Source organism: Aotus nancymaae, unplaced genomic scaffold (assembly GCF_030222135.1).
Source record: "Aotus nancymaae isolate 86718 unplaced genomic scaffold, 86718_ANA_hifiasm-v0.15.2.pri h1tg000089l, whole genome shotgun sequence".
In the NCBI taxonomy this organism is placed as follows: domain Eukaryota; kingdom Metazoa; phylum Chordata; class Mammalia; order Primates; family Aotidae; genus Aotus; species Aotus nancymaae.
The window spans coordinates 24,899,442-24,916,513 of record NW_026988504.1 but is presented as its reverse complement, the minus strand read 5'-3'; the positions used below and the strand labels follow the sequence as shown (position 1 = coordinate 24,916,513).

General features: G+C 44.8%; 1 protein-coding gene across 2 annotated transcripts; it reads left to right on the top strand.

The window, feature by feature from the left end:
• The first annotated feature begins 299 nt into the window (after positions 1–299).
• Positions 300–12,426, top strand: KLHL10 (kelch like family member 10). 2 transcript variants are annotated; one of them, XM_012444099.3, is made up of 5 exons: positions 300–540; positions 6,885–7,374; positions 10,161–10,778; positions 11,613–11,762; positions 11,973–12,426. In XM_012444099.3, exons 2-5 carry the CDS (start codon positions 6,955–6,957, stop codon positions 12,345–12,347), a joined length of 1,563 nt encoding a protein of 520 aa, XP_012299522.1. In that variant the 5' UTR covers positions 300–540; positions 6,885–6,954; the 3' UTR covers positions 12,348–12,426. The 2 variants fall into 2 exon arrangements, with proteins under 2 accessions (XP_012299522.1, XP_012299521.1); XM_012444098.3 differs by having other exon boundaries at positions 300–602.
• Positions 12,427–17,072: the final 4,646 nt, after the last annotated feature.

Genomic DNA, 17,072 nt, shown 5'->3' with positions numbered 1-17,072 from the left:
TGTTGGGCAGTGAAAGGTAGATGGATGCTCCAGGGGTAGAGACCTGTATCAGGTGAGTAACAGGAGCTGGAACCAATAAACACTCAGATGGTGCTCAGATGGTGCTAGTGGTCACGGTTCTGTTCTGGGTTCAAGGACACAGAAGGAGGTGTGAGGTGGTTTTCAGCCTAAGTGGGGTGGGGGGGAGGGGAGAAGGAAGTGGGCAAGGCCAGGAGGCAGTTCCAGAACCTGAGAACACAATCCTGCATGATCTCACTGCAGGCCCAGGATTCTGGAACTTCGTCTGCCTGATAGGCCCTATACAAAAGATGTAGTAGGGTAAAGGAGCAACAGCTGGCTAAAGGGGCCCCCCACAACCCTCCCCAACACTCTAGGAGAGCAACCTCTCTCTGCTGGTCCCGGGGTGCCATGGAGATGGAGAGTGTGGCGGCCTCCACACGTTTCCACCAGCCTCACATGGAGAGGAAGATGAGTTCGATGACCTGTGAGATCTTCAACGAGCTTAGGCTAGAGGGCAAGCTCTGCGACGTGGTCATCAAGGTCAATGGCTTTGAGTTCAATGCCCACAAGAACATCCTCTGTAGCTGCAGTTCCTACTTTAGGTATAACAGGGTTGCCAAACTAAGCCAAAGGGGTAATTGGGTGTAGGGCACGTTGGGAGACAGATGTAGGGCTGATGGCCCCACAGGGTCGTGGGGTGAGCCTTATGCTGTGCTGAGGTGCAGGATCCGAGAAATAAAGAGACAGGACACAGAAGTACAAAGAAAATGCAGCTGGGCTCAGGGGGCCACGCCACCTATAAGCGGAGTCAGGCGAGGCCCCGAATGTCCAGAAGCATGAGTATTTATTGTGTATAGGTTAGGGGGCAGGGCAGTGAGTGAAATCATCTTTAAGGATTGTGATAGGGTCGTGAGCAATAAAACATGGGGTCCACCCCCATTAGGTCACCTAGGCCAGGAGGTGGACAGTGTGCAGCAAGGGGCCCATTCCCATGAAGGCAAGGGCCGTGTGCAGTAAGGGGTCCACCCCCATTAGGTCACCGAGGCTTGAAGGTGGGCCGTAAAAAAAATAAAATAACATAAAATAAAAAAAAAAGAAGAAAGTGGGCCGTGTGCAGTGAAGAGGGTGCAGTGTGCAATACTTCTATCTATGGGCAAACTACTTCTAAGAAGATTTATAGGAGGATGCTTTAAGTCACATAGCAGTGACAGAACTGTCAAGGTTACCGCCACCTTCTGGCAGCTTCCAATGGGTTCTAAGGGAAGATGCTTTTCGAGCAGCACAGTAGCAAGAGCTGATAAAGTTCACAGTCACCAAGGTGGATTGCCGTTCTGAGGGCAGCCTTCCACAAGAACTGGAGCAAGGTCCTACAGCTCCTTTATCAGGAGGAGTGGCTCTTGCCCCAAGCCTGCCATACAGCGGGTATCTTTATGATACTGAACGCTGCCACCTGGGCCATGGATTCTTGTCCTGGTGTAACTGTTTTTCCCTTAAATCATGCTCTGCACTGTGTGTGCTCTAGGCATTCCTCCGATTATAAGCTGCTTATTCCTTAATTCATGCTCTGTACTGTGTCCACTCTAGGCATTCCTCCGATTATGAACTAAGATATAATTATAGGTATATATGTAGGGAAATGTTTTTTAGGCATTCATACTATCAACTATTATATGATTATATATAGAGGATTATATAAAGGGATTCGTCAAGCCCTATTTCTATAACTAATATATGATTATGTAAAGGATTATATAAAAGGAAATAGCTGAGTAGTAACACTATAAAGTGAGATATTCCTCAAGCCCTAACTGTGCCAGGTTTCTGCTTAGCTCTCATTCCTCAGTGCCTATATAGGGGGTTACCCACAATTGGGCTCATTTTGAGACACTTTGATCCATTTTCTCTTTCCCACCCCACCACCTTAACTTTAGGGACACGGTCAAGGCTCTGGACTCCTTAAAAAAATGTTTTTAAGCCCAGCACAGTGGCTCACGCCTATAATCCCAGTACTTTGGGAGGTTGAGGCAGGCAGATCATGAGGTCAGGAGTTCGAGACCAGCCTGACCAACGTGGTGAAACCGCATCTCTACTAAAAATACAAAAACTAGCCAGGCATGGTGGTATGCACCTGTAATCCCAGTTACTCAGGAGCCTGAGGCAGGAGAATTGCTTGAACCTGGGAGGCAAAGGTTGCAGTGAACCGAGATTGTGCCACTGCACTCCGGCCTGGGTGACAAAGTAAGACTTCATCTCAAAGAAGATTTTTTTTGTTTGTTTTAAGTTTTTTAGAGATAAGGTCTCACTCTTTTGACCAGGCTGGAATGTAGTGATGCAATCAGAGGTCACTGCAGCTTTGAACTGCTGGGCTCAAACGATCCACCTACCCCAGCCTCCCAAGTAGCTAGGTCTACAGGCACATCCCACTACATCATGCTACTTTTTAAATGTTTTGTAGGGATGGAGTCTCACTGTGTTGCCCAGGCTGGTCTTGAACTCCCGGCCTGAAGCGATCCTCCTGCCTCAGTGTCCCAAAGTGCTGGGATTACAGATGTGAGCCACTGTGCCTGGCCAACTCTGTGGTCCTTCAGCCTGCCTGGCTCCTTTGCCTTCTGAAGAGGCATGACTAGGGTCAGGGCTTTTTTCTTTGATTTTTCTGTCTGTTTTGTTTTGTTTTCCCTTTTCTTTTGCTATCGAGAGATCTATTTTTTTTTTCTTTTCTTTTCTTTTCTTTTTTTTGAGATGAGTCTCACTCTGTCACCCAGGCTGGAGTGCAATGGTGCAATTTTGGCTCACTGCAACCTCCGCCTCCCAGGTTCAATCGATTCTCCCACCTCAGCTGGGATTACAAGCGCCCACCACCATGCCTGGGTAATTTTTGTATTTTTAGTAGAGACAGTGTTTTGCCATGTTCCTCAGGCTGGTCTCAAACTCCTGACCTCAGGTGATCTACCTCCCAAAGTGCTGGGATTACAGGCGTTAGCCACCGCACCTGGCAAGATCTGATTTTTCTTTTTTCTTTTTTTAATTTTGTCTTAAGGTTATACCTGAAGGATCTGATTTTTCAACTGGATTTCAACCAACTATTGGTGGCCCAGGTGCTTTCACCTTTGATTTTCACCCAAACTAACCTTTGGGAAGGTTGCACATCCTTACTGGATTTCAAATGACAATGCTACTTCAGGGACCCCTGTACCTCTATCCCAGTAGAGACCATTTCAAACAGGGTGATAAATTAACAAGGATTGAGGGGATGGGAAGGGGGACAAGGGAGAAATATCCGAGAAATATTTATCAGAAGAAAAAAGGAGTTTGGGCTAAAACCATTGTAACCTAGAAGGTAGAAGGGCTATTTTGTTCATGAGCTGAAAACGTTTGAGTAATCAGTTCCAATGAAGATATATGATCATGTGTCCTACCTTTTGCTAAAACCTCTCACTCATGTAAACCCTAGAGCAGATACCACAACTTACTTACTTATTTATTTATTTATTTTTGAGATGGAGTCTTGCTCTGTCACCCAGGTTGGAGTGCAGTGGCACAATATCGGTTCACTGCAACCTCCACCTCCCAGGTTCAAGCAATTCTCCTGCCTCAGCCTCGCAAGTATCTGGGATTACAGCAGTGTGCCACCACATCCAACTAATTTTTTTCTTTCTTTTTTTCTATTTTTTTGAGATGGCGTCTCATTCTGTCACCAGGCTGGAGTGCAGTGACGCAATCTCAGCTCACTGCAACCTCTTCCTCCTGGGTTCAAGCGATTCTCTTGCCTCAGCCTCCCTAGTAGCTGGGACTACAGGCTCGAGCCACCACACCAGGCTAATTTTTGTATTTTTAGTAGAGACGGCGTTTCACCATGTTGGCCAGGATGGTCTCGATCTCTTGACCTAGTGATCCACCCACCTCGGCCTCCCAAAGTACTGGGATTAAAGGCATGAGCCATCGCGCCCGGCCCACTTAATAATTATTTCTCAAGGCTGGGCATGGTGGTTCACACCTGTAATCCCAGCACTTTGGGAGGCCAAGATGGGAGGACTGCTTAAGGTCAGGAGTTTGAGACCAGCCTGGTCAACATAGTGAGACCCTCATCTCTATTATTAATTAAAAGAAAATTATTGAATGCCTATTTTGTTACAGGTAGTCTTCTGGATACTGAAAAAAAGAAAACAATTGGCCAGGTGTGGTAGCTCACGCCTGTAATCCCAGCACTTTGGGAGGCCAAGACAGGCGGATCTGAGATCCGCCTGAGATCAGGAGTTCAAGACTAGCCGGACCAACATGGTGAAACCCAGTCTCTTCCAAAAAATACAAAAATTGGCTGAGTGTGGTGGTGCACATCTGTAATCACAGCTACTCAGGAGGCTGAGACAAGACAGGAAAGTTGCTTGAACTCAGGAGTCAGAGTTTGCAATGAGCCAAGATCATGCCATTGCACTCCAGCCTGGATGACAGAGCAAGACTCTGTATGAAAGAGAGAGAGAGAGAGAGAAGGAAAGAAAAAGAGAAGGAAAGGAGACAAAAAGAAAAAAGGAAGGAAGGAGGGAAGGAAGGAAAGAAAGAAAGGAAAAGAAAGAAAGACAGAGAGAAAAATTCCTGTTCTCATGAAGTTTACCCTCTAGTAGGGGGAATGGGCATTAAATGAGTAAAATGCATATCAGGTCATCATAAGTGCTTGGGAAAATAAGAAAAGGAAGATAAAAAGTAGTGAGTGGCCATTTTATTTTATTTTATTTTTTGAAACAGAGTCTCGCTCTGTCCCCCAGGCTGGAGTGCAGTGGCATGATCTTGGCTCTCACTGGAACTTCCGCCTCCCAGGTTCAAGTGATTCTTCTGCCTCAGCCTCCTGAGTAGCTGGGATTACAGACATGTACCACCATGCCTGGCTAATTTTTGTATTTTTTGTAGAGATGTGGTTTCGCGACATTCGCCAGGCTGGTCTCGAACTCCTGGCTTCATGTGATCTGCCTGCCTCAGCCTCCCAAAGTGCTGGAATTACAAGTGTGAGCCACTGCCCCCTGCCCCATTTTAAATAGGATTGTTAGAGAAGGTCTTGCTGACACAGTAATATCTGAGCAAAGACTTCAAGGGGATGAAGACGGAAGAAATATGCAGATGTGGAGGAGCCTTCCAGGCAGCGGGAACAGCAAGTGCAAAGGCCCAAAGGTGGAAGCAGCTCTGGTGTGCTTCAGGAACAGTAAAGGGGCCGGCAGGGCTGGACACAGAGTGCAGGGAAGGTGGGAGAAGACAGGGTCAGAGAGGTATCAGTGGTCCAGATCTCAGAGGCCTTAAGCATTCCCTGGGTAGGGACTTTGCATTTTAGCCTGAGTAAGAAGGGAATTTAGTGGAAGATTTCAAGTAGAAAAGAAACATAAACTCGTAAGAATTACTCTGTCTGCTGGGATAAACTGTATAAACTCTAGACTGGGTGCAGTGGCTCACGCCTGTAATCCCAGCACTTTGGGAGGCTGAGGCAGAAGCATCACTTGAGCCTAGGAGTTCAAGACCAGCCTGGGCAATATAGAAAGACCCTCCTCCCCTCCTCCGCCAATCTCATATTTTATATGAGTTTTTTTTTTTGTTTTTTTTTTTTAATGGAGTCTTGCTCTGTCACCAGGCTGGAATGTAGTGATGCAATCTTGGCTCACTGCAACCTCCACCTCCTGGGTTCAAGCAATTCTCCTGACTCAGCCTCCCAAGTAGCTGGGACTACAGGTTCACGCCACCAAGCCCAGCTAATTTATGTATTTTTAGTAGAGACGGGGTTTCACCATGTTGGCCAGTATGGTCTTGATCTCTTGACCTTGTGAGCTGCCTACCTCAGCCTCCCAAAGTGCTGGGATTACAGGTGTGAGCCACCGTGCCAGGCCCAACAAAAAAAATTTTAAGTCTACAAACTCTAGAGTTGTCAAGGGCAGAAGCAGGGAGATCAGTGAGGAGGTTACACCTGGTATTCTATGCAGGAGAGGATGACTTGGACCAAGAGGTGAGAAGTAATCAAATTCTGCATCAAATCCTGCCAATTTGTTTGAATGATACTTATTTTAAAAGTACATTGCTCCCAGCACTTTGGGAGGCTGAGGCAGGTGGATCACCTGAGGTTGGAGTTCAAGACCAGCTTGACATGGAGAAACGCTGTCTCTACTAAATATACAAATATTAGCCGGATGTGGTGGCTCATGCCTGTAATCCCAGCTACTCGGGAGTCTGAGGCAGGAGAAATGCTTGAACGCAGGAGGCAGAGGTTGTGGTGAGCCGAGATTGCGCCATCATACTCCAGCCTGGGCAAAAAGAGTGAAACTCCACCTCAAAAAAAAAAAAAAAAAAGTACATTGCTCAAGTTTAAATTCCTTAAGCAAGGCAGGATTTGGTGGGCCATTGGTTGAGATAGAAAAGACCTGGGTCTTTTGACAGAGTCTTGCTCTGTCACCTAGGCTGGAGTACAGTGGCACGATCTCAGCTCACTGCAACCTTCGCCTCCCGGGTTCAAGCGATTCTCCTGCCTCAGCCTCCCGGGTAGCTGGGATTACTGGTGCACCCCACCACACCCGGCTAATTTTTGTGTTTTTAATAGAGATGGGGTTTTGCCATGTTGCTCAGTCTGGTCTCCTGACCTCAGGTGATCCACCCACCTCCACCTCCCAAGGTGCTGGGATTATAGGTGAGTCACCGCGCCCAGCCCAAGAGACCTGGGTGTTACTCTCAGTTCTAGATCTTAATTTCTCCATCCACAAGGTAAGAATGGCCAAAGTCAAAGTTGTTGGAAAGTTGTTCTTCTTGTCCACTGTATATAGCACATGCCTGCACCCCGCTTGTCAGGCCGTTTCTAACGTACTCACCTAACAGGAGAGAAATGCGTCAGTGGCTGCTGGTTTCTTTCTTTTTTCCAGAGCTTTGTTTACAAGTGGCTGGAACAACACTGAAAAGAAGGTATACAACATCCCTGGCATTTCCCCCGACATGATGAAGCTAATCATCGAGTATGCATACACCCGGACCGTGCCTATCACACCGGACAATGTGGAGAAACTGCTTGCTGCTGCAGACCAATTTAACATCATGGGTATTGTCAGGGGTTGCTGCGAGTTCCTCAAGTCGGAGCTGTGCTTGGATAATTGTATCGGCATCTGTAAGTTCACCGACTACTACTACTGTCCTGAGCTGAGGCAGAAGGCCTACATGTTCATACTGCACAACTTCGAGGAGATGGTGAAAGTCTCTGCGGAATTTTTAGAGCTCTCAATCACTGAACTTAAGGATATCATCGAGAAAGATGAGCTGAACGTCAAACAGGAAGATGCTGTATTTGAGGCCATTTTAAAGTGGATTTCCCATGACCCCCAAACTAGAAAGCAGCACATTTCAGTTTTGCTTCCTAAGGTCAATGTTCACTCTTGATTCCTTTACCCAGAGAGATTGTCCTAAAGCAAAATTTAGACATATAACAGATCCCAAGGCTGTATCTTCATGTCCTTAGATAGAAGGCATTTATTATTCTCTGGAATTTTGCAACTGTTGTTTCCCTTGGCATTACTAGTTCTTTTAACTTCAGTTATAGTCTTTGACCAAAATCCTTCCTGGTGGTGGGGGAAGGAGAGCGCCTTTTTTTTTTTTTTTTTGCTACGCAGTCTCACTTTGTCACCAGGCCGGAGTGCAGTGGCGCAATTTCGGCTCACTGCAACCTCTGCCTTTAGAGGTTCAAGCAGTTCTGCCTCAGCCTCCCGAGTAACTGGGACTACAGGTGCACGCTACCATGCCCAGCTAATTTTTTTTTTTTTTTTTTTTTTGAGACAGAGTCTTGTTCTGTCACCAGGCGCCAGGCTGGAGTGCAATGGCACGATCTCAGCTGCAACCTCCGCCTCCCGGGTTCAAGCAATTCTCCTGCCTCAGCCTCCCGAGTAGCTGGGATGACAGGCGCGTGCCACCACACCCAGCTAATTTTTGTATTTTTTTTTAGTAGAGATGGGGTTTCACCATGTTGGCCAGGATGATCTCGATCTCTTGATTTGGTGATCCGCCCGCCTCGGTCTCCCAAAGTGCTGGGATTACAGGCTTGAGCCACCGCGCCCGGCCTGCCCAGCTAATTTTGTATTTTAAGTAGAGACGGGGTTTCACTGTGTTTGCCAGGATGGTCTTAATCTCTTGACCTCGAGACCCGCCTGCCTCGGCCTCCCAAAGTGCTGAGATTACAGGCATGAGCCACTGTGACCGGCGGAGAGTCGTCAGAATAATTCTAGGTGGGGTGTGGTGGCTCACTTTGGGAAGCCGAGAAGGGAGGGTCACTTGAGCCCAGAGTTTGAGGCCAGCCTGGGAAACATAGAGAGACCCAGTCTTTACATAAAATATAAAAATTAGCCAGGCATAGTGGTGCATACCTGCAGACCCAGCTACTGGGTGGGAGGCTGAAATGAGAGGACTGCTTGAGCCTGCAAGATCAAGGCTGCAGTGAGCCGTGATTGCCCCACTGCAATTCAGCCTAGGCAACAGAGTGAGACCCTGTCTCAAAAAGAAAAAATATTCTAAAGGGATGAAATTCAGTTTTTTTCCTTTCTATGAATTTCTCCATACCCAAGGTAGAAGTTGAATTAGAAACCAAATCATGGCCAGGCACAGTGGCTCATGTCTCTAATTTTAGCACTTTGGGAGGCCAAGGTGGGCGGATCACCTGAGGTCAGGAGTTCAAGACCAGCCTGGCCAACATGGTGGAACGCTGTCTCTACTAAAAATTCAAAAATAGCTGGGCGTGGTGGTGCATGCCTGTAATCCCAGCTTCTTGGGAGGCTGAGACAGGAGAATCACTTGAACCCAGGAGGCAGAGGCTGCAGTGAGCAGAGATCGTGCCACTGCACTCCAGCTGGGCAACACAAGTGAGAATCGGTCTCAAAAAACAAAAAACAAACCACAAAACATGAGCATTGCACACAACTGTTGCCAGTTGGTGCTAATAAGCATTAGTTTACATATACAGACATAGTCAATTACTGAACAATTACCATGGTTTTTCCTGGTCTAACAGCATTGTCCAGTGGCCAACGAATGGGATTTCTCTGTGGCCACTTGAGGTGCCTTCTATCTAGCTCATTCTCAGCTTCCAAATGTATATACCACCTCCCCGAAATGACTGTTTATTTGAGATAGTGTCTCACTCTGTCACCCAGGCTGGAATGCTGTGGTATGATCACAGTTCACTGCAACCTCCGCCTCCTGGGTTCAAGTGATTCTCAGGCCTTAGCCTCCAGAGTAGCTGGGACTACAGGCATGTGCCACCATACCTGGCGATCTTTTTTTTTTTTTTTTTTTTGAGATGGAGTTTTGCTCTTGTTGCCCAGGCTGGAGTGCAATGGCACGACCTCGGCTCACTGCAACCTCTGCCTCCCGGGTTCAGGCGATTCTCCTGCCTCAGCCTCCCGAGTAGCGGGGATTACAGGCATACACCACCACACACGGCTAATTTTTTGTATTTTTAGTACAGATGGGGTTTCTTCATGTTGGTCAGGCTGGTCTTGAACTCCTGACCTCGTGATCCACCTGCCTCAGCCTCCCAAAATGCTGGGATTACAGGCATGAGTCACTGTGCCTGGTGGCGAATATTTTTTTTTCTTTTTTTTTTTTGAGATAGAATCTAGCTCTGTTGTCCAGGCTGTATTGTAGTGGGGCAATCTCGGCTCACTGCAACCTCCACCTCCTGGGTTCAAGCGATTCTCCTGCCTCGGTCTCCCGAGTAGCTGGGAGGCACCTGCCACCACACCCAGCTAATTTTTGTATTTTTAGTAGAGATGGAGTTTCAGCACGTTGGCCAGGCTGGTCTCAAAACTCCTGACCACAGGTGATCTGCCTATCTCGGCCTCCCAAAGTGCTGGTATTACAGGTGTTAGCCACCCTGCCTGGCCCCAACTTCTGTATTTTTAGTATAGACAGGGTCTTGCTTTGGTACCAGTCTGGTCTCAAACTCATGGCCTCAAGCAATCTGCTGCTTCGACCTCACAAAGTCCTGGGATTATGGTGCAAGCCTCAAAATCGACTATTTAAACTGTGACTTATACATTTCAAAAACAAACCAAAATATTTCCAGCAATTCAAAGGCAGACTATAAAATGGGGGTTAAGGATATGGGATTTCCTGGCACCCTCACCTCACCTGAATAACTTTCTGCGTTTGCTTCTTAGGTTCGCCTGGCCTTAATGCATGCTGAGTACTTCATGAACAACGTTAAGATGAATGACTATGTCAAAGACAGTGAGGAATGCAAACCAGTCATTATTAATGCTCTAAAAGCCATGTATGACCTCAACATGAATGGACCCTCTAATTCTGATTTCACCAACCCACTCACCAGACCCCGCTTGCCCTATGCCATCCTCTTTGCAATTGGTGGCTGGAGTGGTGGAAGCCCCACCAATGCTATTGAGGCATATGACACTCGGGCAGACAGATGGGTGAACGTTACTTGTGATGAAGAGGGTCCCCGTGCCTACCATGGGGCAGCCTATTTGAAAGGCTATGTGTATATCATCGGGGGGTTTGATAGTGTAGACTATTTCAATAGCGTTAAGCGTTTTGACCCAATCAAGAAAACTTGGCATCAGGTAGCCCCAATGCACTCCAGACGTTGCTATGTCAGTGTGACAGTCCTCAGCAATTTTATTTATGCCATGGGAGGATTTGATGGCTACGTGCGTCTAAACACTGCTGAACGTTACGAGCCAGAGACCAATCAATGGACACTCATCGCCCCCATGCACGAACAGAGGAGTGATGCAAGTGCCACAACACTCTATGGGAAGGTAAAGGACCAGGGTGGGAGGGTGCAAAGCCCAAGCCCAGAAATGATGCTGTTCTTCTTTGGGGTGGGTGGAAGATGAAGTGGCAGTATTCACTTTGTAGTACTCATTCTTCCTTCAACTAAGTGACCCAGCTGAAACTGTCTTCTTTTGCTTATTAAAAAGTAATGTGGCCAGGCCCGGTGTCTCATGCCTGTAATCTCAGCACTTTGGGAGGCCACGGTGGGCAGATCACTTGAGGTCAGGAGTTCAAGACCAGCCTGGCCAACATGGTGAAACCCCGTTTCTACTAAAAATACAAAAATTAGCCAGGCGTGGTGGCACACACCTGTAATTCCAGCTACTCAGGAGGCGGAGGTTTAAGTGAGCCAAGATAGCTCCACTGCACTCCAGCTCAGGCAACAGTGAGACTCCACCTCAAAAAATAAAAAATAGGCCAGACGTGGTGGCTCATGCCAGTAATCCTAGCACTCTGGGAGGCTGAGGTGGGTGGATTGCCTGAGCTCAGGAATTCGAGACCAGCCTGGGCAACATGGTGAAACCCCGTCTCTACTAAAATACAAAAAAATTAGCCAGACGTGGTGGTGTGCGCTTGTAGTCCCAGCTGCTCGGAAGGCTGAGGCAGGAGACTTGTTAGAACCCAGGAGGTGGAGGTTGCAGTGAGCTGAGGTCGCACCACTGCACTCCAGCCTGGGCAACAGAGCAAGACTCTGTCTCTAAAAAAATAAATTGAGATTGTACCGACTGGGATTAAGTATCCCCTACCACCACACACATATCCTTTCTTTCTATTCCCTAGAGGTGGAAATTTTAATAATCTTGGAACTCTTCACACAGGTCTACATATGTGGTGGGTTTAATGGAAATGAGTGCCTGTTTACAGCAGAAGTGTACAACACTGAAACTAATCAGTGGACAGTCATAGCACCCATGAGAAGCAGGAGGAGTGGAATAGGCGTGATTGCTTACGGAGAACACGTATATGCGGTAAGTTTATCTAGTACTACAAAAACACACGCACATATTACCCCCAGATTTTATATTAGTAAATGGGTTTATGCTACTATTGTGAAGTATTTGAAGAGCTTTTTTTCATGGAAGAGGGAGTTATGAAATCACTGGTACCCCCAACAAGGGCCTCCTCAGTGAACAGAATCAATGGTTAGCAGCCAACGGTGTTTCTTTTGCTATCCACAGGTAGGTGGCTTTGATGGAGCGAATCGCCTTAGGAGTGCAGAAGCCTATAGCCCAGTGGCTAACACTTGGCGCACAATCCCCACTATGTTTAACCCTCGTAGCAATTTTGGCATCGAGGTGGTAGACGACCTCTTGTTTGTGGTGGGTGGCTTCAACGGCTTTACCACCACCTTTAACGTTGAGTGCTATGACGAAAAGACCGATGAGTGGTATGATGCTCATGACATGAGCATATACCGCAGTGCTCTGAGCTGCTGTGTGGTACCAGGGCTGGCCAATGTTGGGGAATATGCAGCTAGACGCGACAACTTCCCAGGATTACCACTGCGAGATGAAGTAAAGTATTCTGCTTCGACAAGTACCCTACCTGTATGAGCCTCTTCATTTAGCTAATAAAAAGTCTAAGCAATAAGAATTAATTCTTTTTTTTAAAATAAATGCAGTGTTTAAATTTTGAAGAGTACTGGAAAATGTTCCGCTAAAGGGAGTGATGGCTGGATGAGGGAGCGGGAGGGAGGGAAGAAGGCAATGATATCCAACAGTGCATAATTAAAGAAGAAAAACCACATGGTACAAACCAGCTTTAAAGAAATATGTTTATTTAAAACTTACACTGAGACAATTAGTAGCTTTAACAGAGAACAAGATAGCTTCAAGAACATAAAACAAGCTATTTTACAAAGTAATGTCTCAAGGTGTTCTAAATACTACATCTCCTCTGACTTAAAGGGAGATAGTGAAGATTATATTTTCAGTAGAGTAGGGACCTGGATACTACTAGCCCAAAAAACTCACTGCATCAACTCAAACTAAATGTTTATTTTACAAATAACGAGCCCAAGCAGATGGATCAAAATATCTTCAAACATCTAGCAAGCACTACTTTCCACGAGTGCATTATGCAGGAGGATTAAGTTAACAAGTGCTCTACAGTCTGTCTGTGCTTCAACGTAAGACGTTTGTAGTGATGGTCACCGAGTAAGACAAAAAAAGCCCTACAAATATAATCAACAAACAGCAGTGATTTTGCTATCTAATTAAATTCCTTGAAGCAGAATCACTACTAGGTTATATTACTGTTATTATATTACATCACTCAACTATGAGCTGTTCTGTTTCCAATGACCAGAACATACACTATAATAACAAAAACAAAAAATGGACTATTCTCAAGAAAGTAACAAACTGGAGTGATGAACTGTGCCAAAATGTTTCAGAGCTCAGGTGAGACTGAACTGTTTCTCAAGTATTTTACAGTTAAAGCACCCTCTGGTATAGACAGAGTACTTGCTTTACAATAATGTATACTTTCAAAGACATGAAATGTGGCCAGTATACTATATTTAAACTTAATTTGAGAAAAGTACCAAAAAAGAAGTCCCTTTAGTTATGCTTGATTAGACCAAATAACTAAAATATACAATTCAGCTCATTTGTCTACATATAGTATAGTGTTGATATTAGAATTACGAAGCAAAAAATGAAGAATTTTAACATACCACATGCTACACTAGTCAAGAGGTAATGAGGAAAAGTGAGCCCTAGAAACTGCCTTACCAGCAGCCTGATGGGTTTAAAAACACAAAAGCACACAAATCTTCCATAAACACTATCTTTCCAGCTTCAAATTTCTGTTCCATATTAAAAAAGTATATTTAAAATTTTTTGGTCCCAGAAACACTATATAAAACCAGGTGATCAAAATAAAACTGATGTCATGAATTTTAAGAGTTTTTAGCAAAAAAGTTATTTTTGAACTGGCACAGCAAAAGCAAAGTTGAATATCAAGATACACAAGACTAATCATGCAAACAACTGTAAGTGGGATGTGTTACTTAAACACTAAGCTCATGACTGACATTCTCAATATACACCACTGATTTTTTTAAGCCATGGTGGGGTAGATATAGTTCAAGGATACCCATTCTAAGATATAAGTAGTCTCACTCAAAGTTATATATATTTATTACTTTTTGGTATAATGACTTCCTCTCTCTTCTACAAACATGAGCAAAAGCAACAGCAACAAAACAAAGGTTTGCCTGAACACACACTAAGCTGTCTTTCTAAAGTCATGTTTTTAACTGCTTACGTTACCAAAAACCATCTTTTAAGTTTTCATCAAAAAGGAAATTTCTTTCCCAAGGAGCTATTTTAGGCCTGATCTTTGTAATTAGAATCTTTCCAAATACTCTGGCAAGTTATTTCCAGTTTAGAATTTCAGAATGTCAGCCTTGAACAATTTAAGCAAATCTGGTTTCTTTTCTTATTAACAAGTTAGTTAGGATATTTCAGAAACACAAGTTACTGATGTGAAATCACACATGTGAATTCAAATATAAAAATCAGAAGTTCCAGAAAACCTGCACACATCATCATGCAATGAAGGACTTACCCCTTCTTTTCAGCCATGGCCTAGGCTGCCTGCTAAGTTAAAAAACAACAGTTTCAATCAAGGTTTTAAAACCAGATTATGCCTAAATCTTATGAGTTATAATTTTTGTCACACCATGTGAAAAAAACACAACCCCATGAAAGACTTGGTAATGATTATCTCAGAAGACAACTCTTGAGAACAACAACAAAAAAAACACATCACACCCTTCTAGTGAAAAACTATCGTAGTGAGATATTAAATTATTTAAACACAAGAGAAGGAAGTTTGCTAGCATAGTCTATCGGAGAGAAATGAGAATTTATTCAATGAGCTTCACTTAATGATTCACTCTTACTTGCATAGACCTCTCACAACTGGGAATTAGTGCTTCTCAGAATCCAAATGGCTTTTATTAAAATGACTACAAAGAAATGGAAATTGAGAAAAAGGTAGTGGTGGGGTAGGATAATATATCCTTATATGTAGAAATAGACTTGCAATTTCCCACGCCCACTCCAGTCTAAATTAAAGGGATTTAAAGTTGATTTTCAACTTTAACACATCACACATTTATTAAAAACTTTTCTCCTAGGCAGGGTTACTAATTTAAAAATTTCAAGTTCTTAGTATAGACCCAAGAGCTAAAACTATTAGTCTTGCAGCAAATAGCCAAAATTTCTGGTTGTGCTTTTCTCTTTCGGTATTTGATCACTAACAAGAAGGTTAAGTATAATGGACTAGGAAAAAAATAAATGACTGCACTTGGAATTTGACTTCTAGAATGGTATTCCAAAATGTCTAAGAAGGTAAAGACATTACTTAAGAAACAGGATAAATCACTGGGCAGGTGGCTCTTTGGGAGGCCAAGGTGGGAGGATCGCCTGAGGAAAGGAGCTTGGGACCAGCCTGACCAATAAGGTGAGACCTCATAGCTTAAAAAAATAAAAAAATAAAAAAACAAGAAAACTACATTGCAAACTGTTAGGAATCCTTTATACTAACTGAGCACCAGGAGTCAATTTGAGGCCAGGCATGGTGGCTCACATCCGCAATCCCAGCACCTTGGGAGGCCGATGGGGTGGATCTCCTGAGCCCAAGAGTTTGAGACTAGCCTGGGCAACGTGGTGAAACCCCATCTCTACCAAAAATACCAAAAAAAAAAAAAAAATCAGCTGGGCATGGTGGCACATGCCTGTAGTCCCAGCTACTCAGTAGGCTAAGGTGGGAGGATGGCTTGCGTCCAGGAGGTGGAGGTTGTAGCGAGCCAAGATCGTGCCCCCTGCACTCCAACCTGGGTGACAAAGTGAGACCCCATCGCAAAAAAAAAAAAAAAAAGTCAATTTGAGTGCTTTTATAAAGTTCAGGAGACAGAGAATTAGAACAATGTATAAAACTAAATAAAAGATGGCTTAAGTGATCTTTTTAAATTTTTGAGACAGCATCTGTCACCTAGGCTGGAGTGCAGTGGCATGATCATGGCTCACTACAGTCTCAACCTCCTGGGCTCTGGTGATGCTCCCTTCTTGGCCTCAAGTAGGAGGGACTACAGGCCCGTGCCAGCTACCATACTCAAGCTAACTGTTGTACTTTTTATAGAGACAGGGTCTTGTTAAGTTCTGCAGGCTGGTCTTGAACTCCTGAGCTCAAAACCTGCCCACCTCAGCTTCCCCCAAAGTGCTGGGATTACAGTCATGAGCCACTGTGCCCAGCCCATAAATCTTTAGGAGCCAAAATTATGTACCCAAATTTGGTATCCTAGGCTCAGGCAAAGTTTAAAAGTGTAGAGCAACTAGATAAAATATAACAATCAAGGCCAGAAATAATAAGGCTTCTCTTTAGCAACGTTTCTCTAAATTGTGACTTCTTTCCCATTTTGAAAAAAAGTTTTTGTAGAAAGTAATAATGGGCCGGGTGTGGTGGCTCAAGCCTGTAATCCCAGCACTTTTGGGAGGTTGAGGCGGGCGGATCACCTAAGGTCAGGAGTTCAAGACCAGCCTGGCCAACATGGCAAAACCCTGTCTCTACTAAAAGTAGAAAAATTAGCCGGGCATGGTGGTGGGCGCCTGTAATCCCAGCTACTCAGGAGGCTGAGGCAGGAGAATCACTTGAACCTGGGAGGCGGAAGTTGCAGTGAGCCGAGATTTTGCCACTGCACTTCAGCCTGGGTAACAAGAGCAAGGCTTTGCCTTAAAAAAAAAAAAAAAAAAAAAAATGCTGGGCACGGTGGCTCATGCAATTCCAGCACTTTGGGAGGCTGAGGCGGGTGTGAATCACTTGAGGTCAGGTGATTGAGAACACCTGGCCAACATGGTGAAACCCCGTCTTTACCAAAAATACAAAATTAGCCAGGCGTGGTGGCGCACGCCTGTAATCCTACTTGGGAGGCTGAGGCAAAAGAATCGCTTGAACCTCCCGGGAGGCGGAGGTTGCAGTGAACTGAGATTGAGCCATTGCACTCCAGCCTGGGCCACAGAGTGAGATTCCATCTCAAAGGCCAAAAAAGGGAATAATGAAAATTCTATATAATATGCATTAGAGCAAAAATTAAAATGGAAGGCATTGAGTGTCGATTGTCATAGGCGTTATTTACACTCGTTAACATATCCTCAAATTATCCTGCAACTCCTGAAAAAAGTGTTTAAAAAAAATTTTAAATGCCTTTCTCAGTCTACACTAATACTTTTCTTCTTAGAGAAACAAAATTCACACATGTGACCTGCTGT

What these genes read in the sequence shown, in the direction of transcription:
- KLHL10 (XM_012444098.3), top strand. Translation starts at nt 409, where the DNA reads ATGGAGATGGAGAGTGTGGCGGCCTCCACACGTTTCCACCAGCCTCAC. An exon ending in TTTCAGTTTTGCTTCCTAAG is followed by an intron (nt 7,375 to 10,160) that starts GTCAATGTTCAC and finishes TTTGCTTCTTAG; the next exon opens with GTTCGCCTGGCCTTAATGCA. An exon ending in CCACAACACTCTATGGGAAG is followed by an intron (nt 10,779 to 11,612) that starts GTAAAGGACCAG and finishes CTCTTCACACAG; the next exon opens with GTCTACATATGTGGTGGGTT.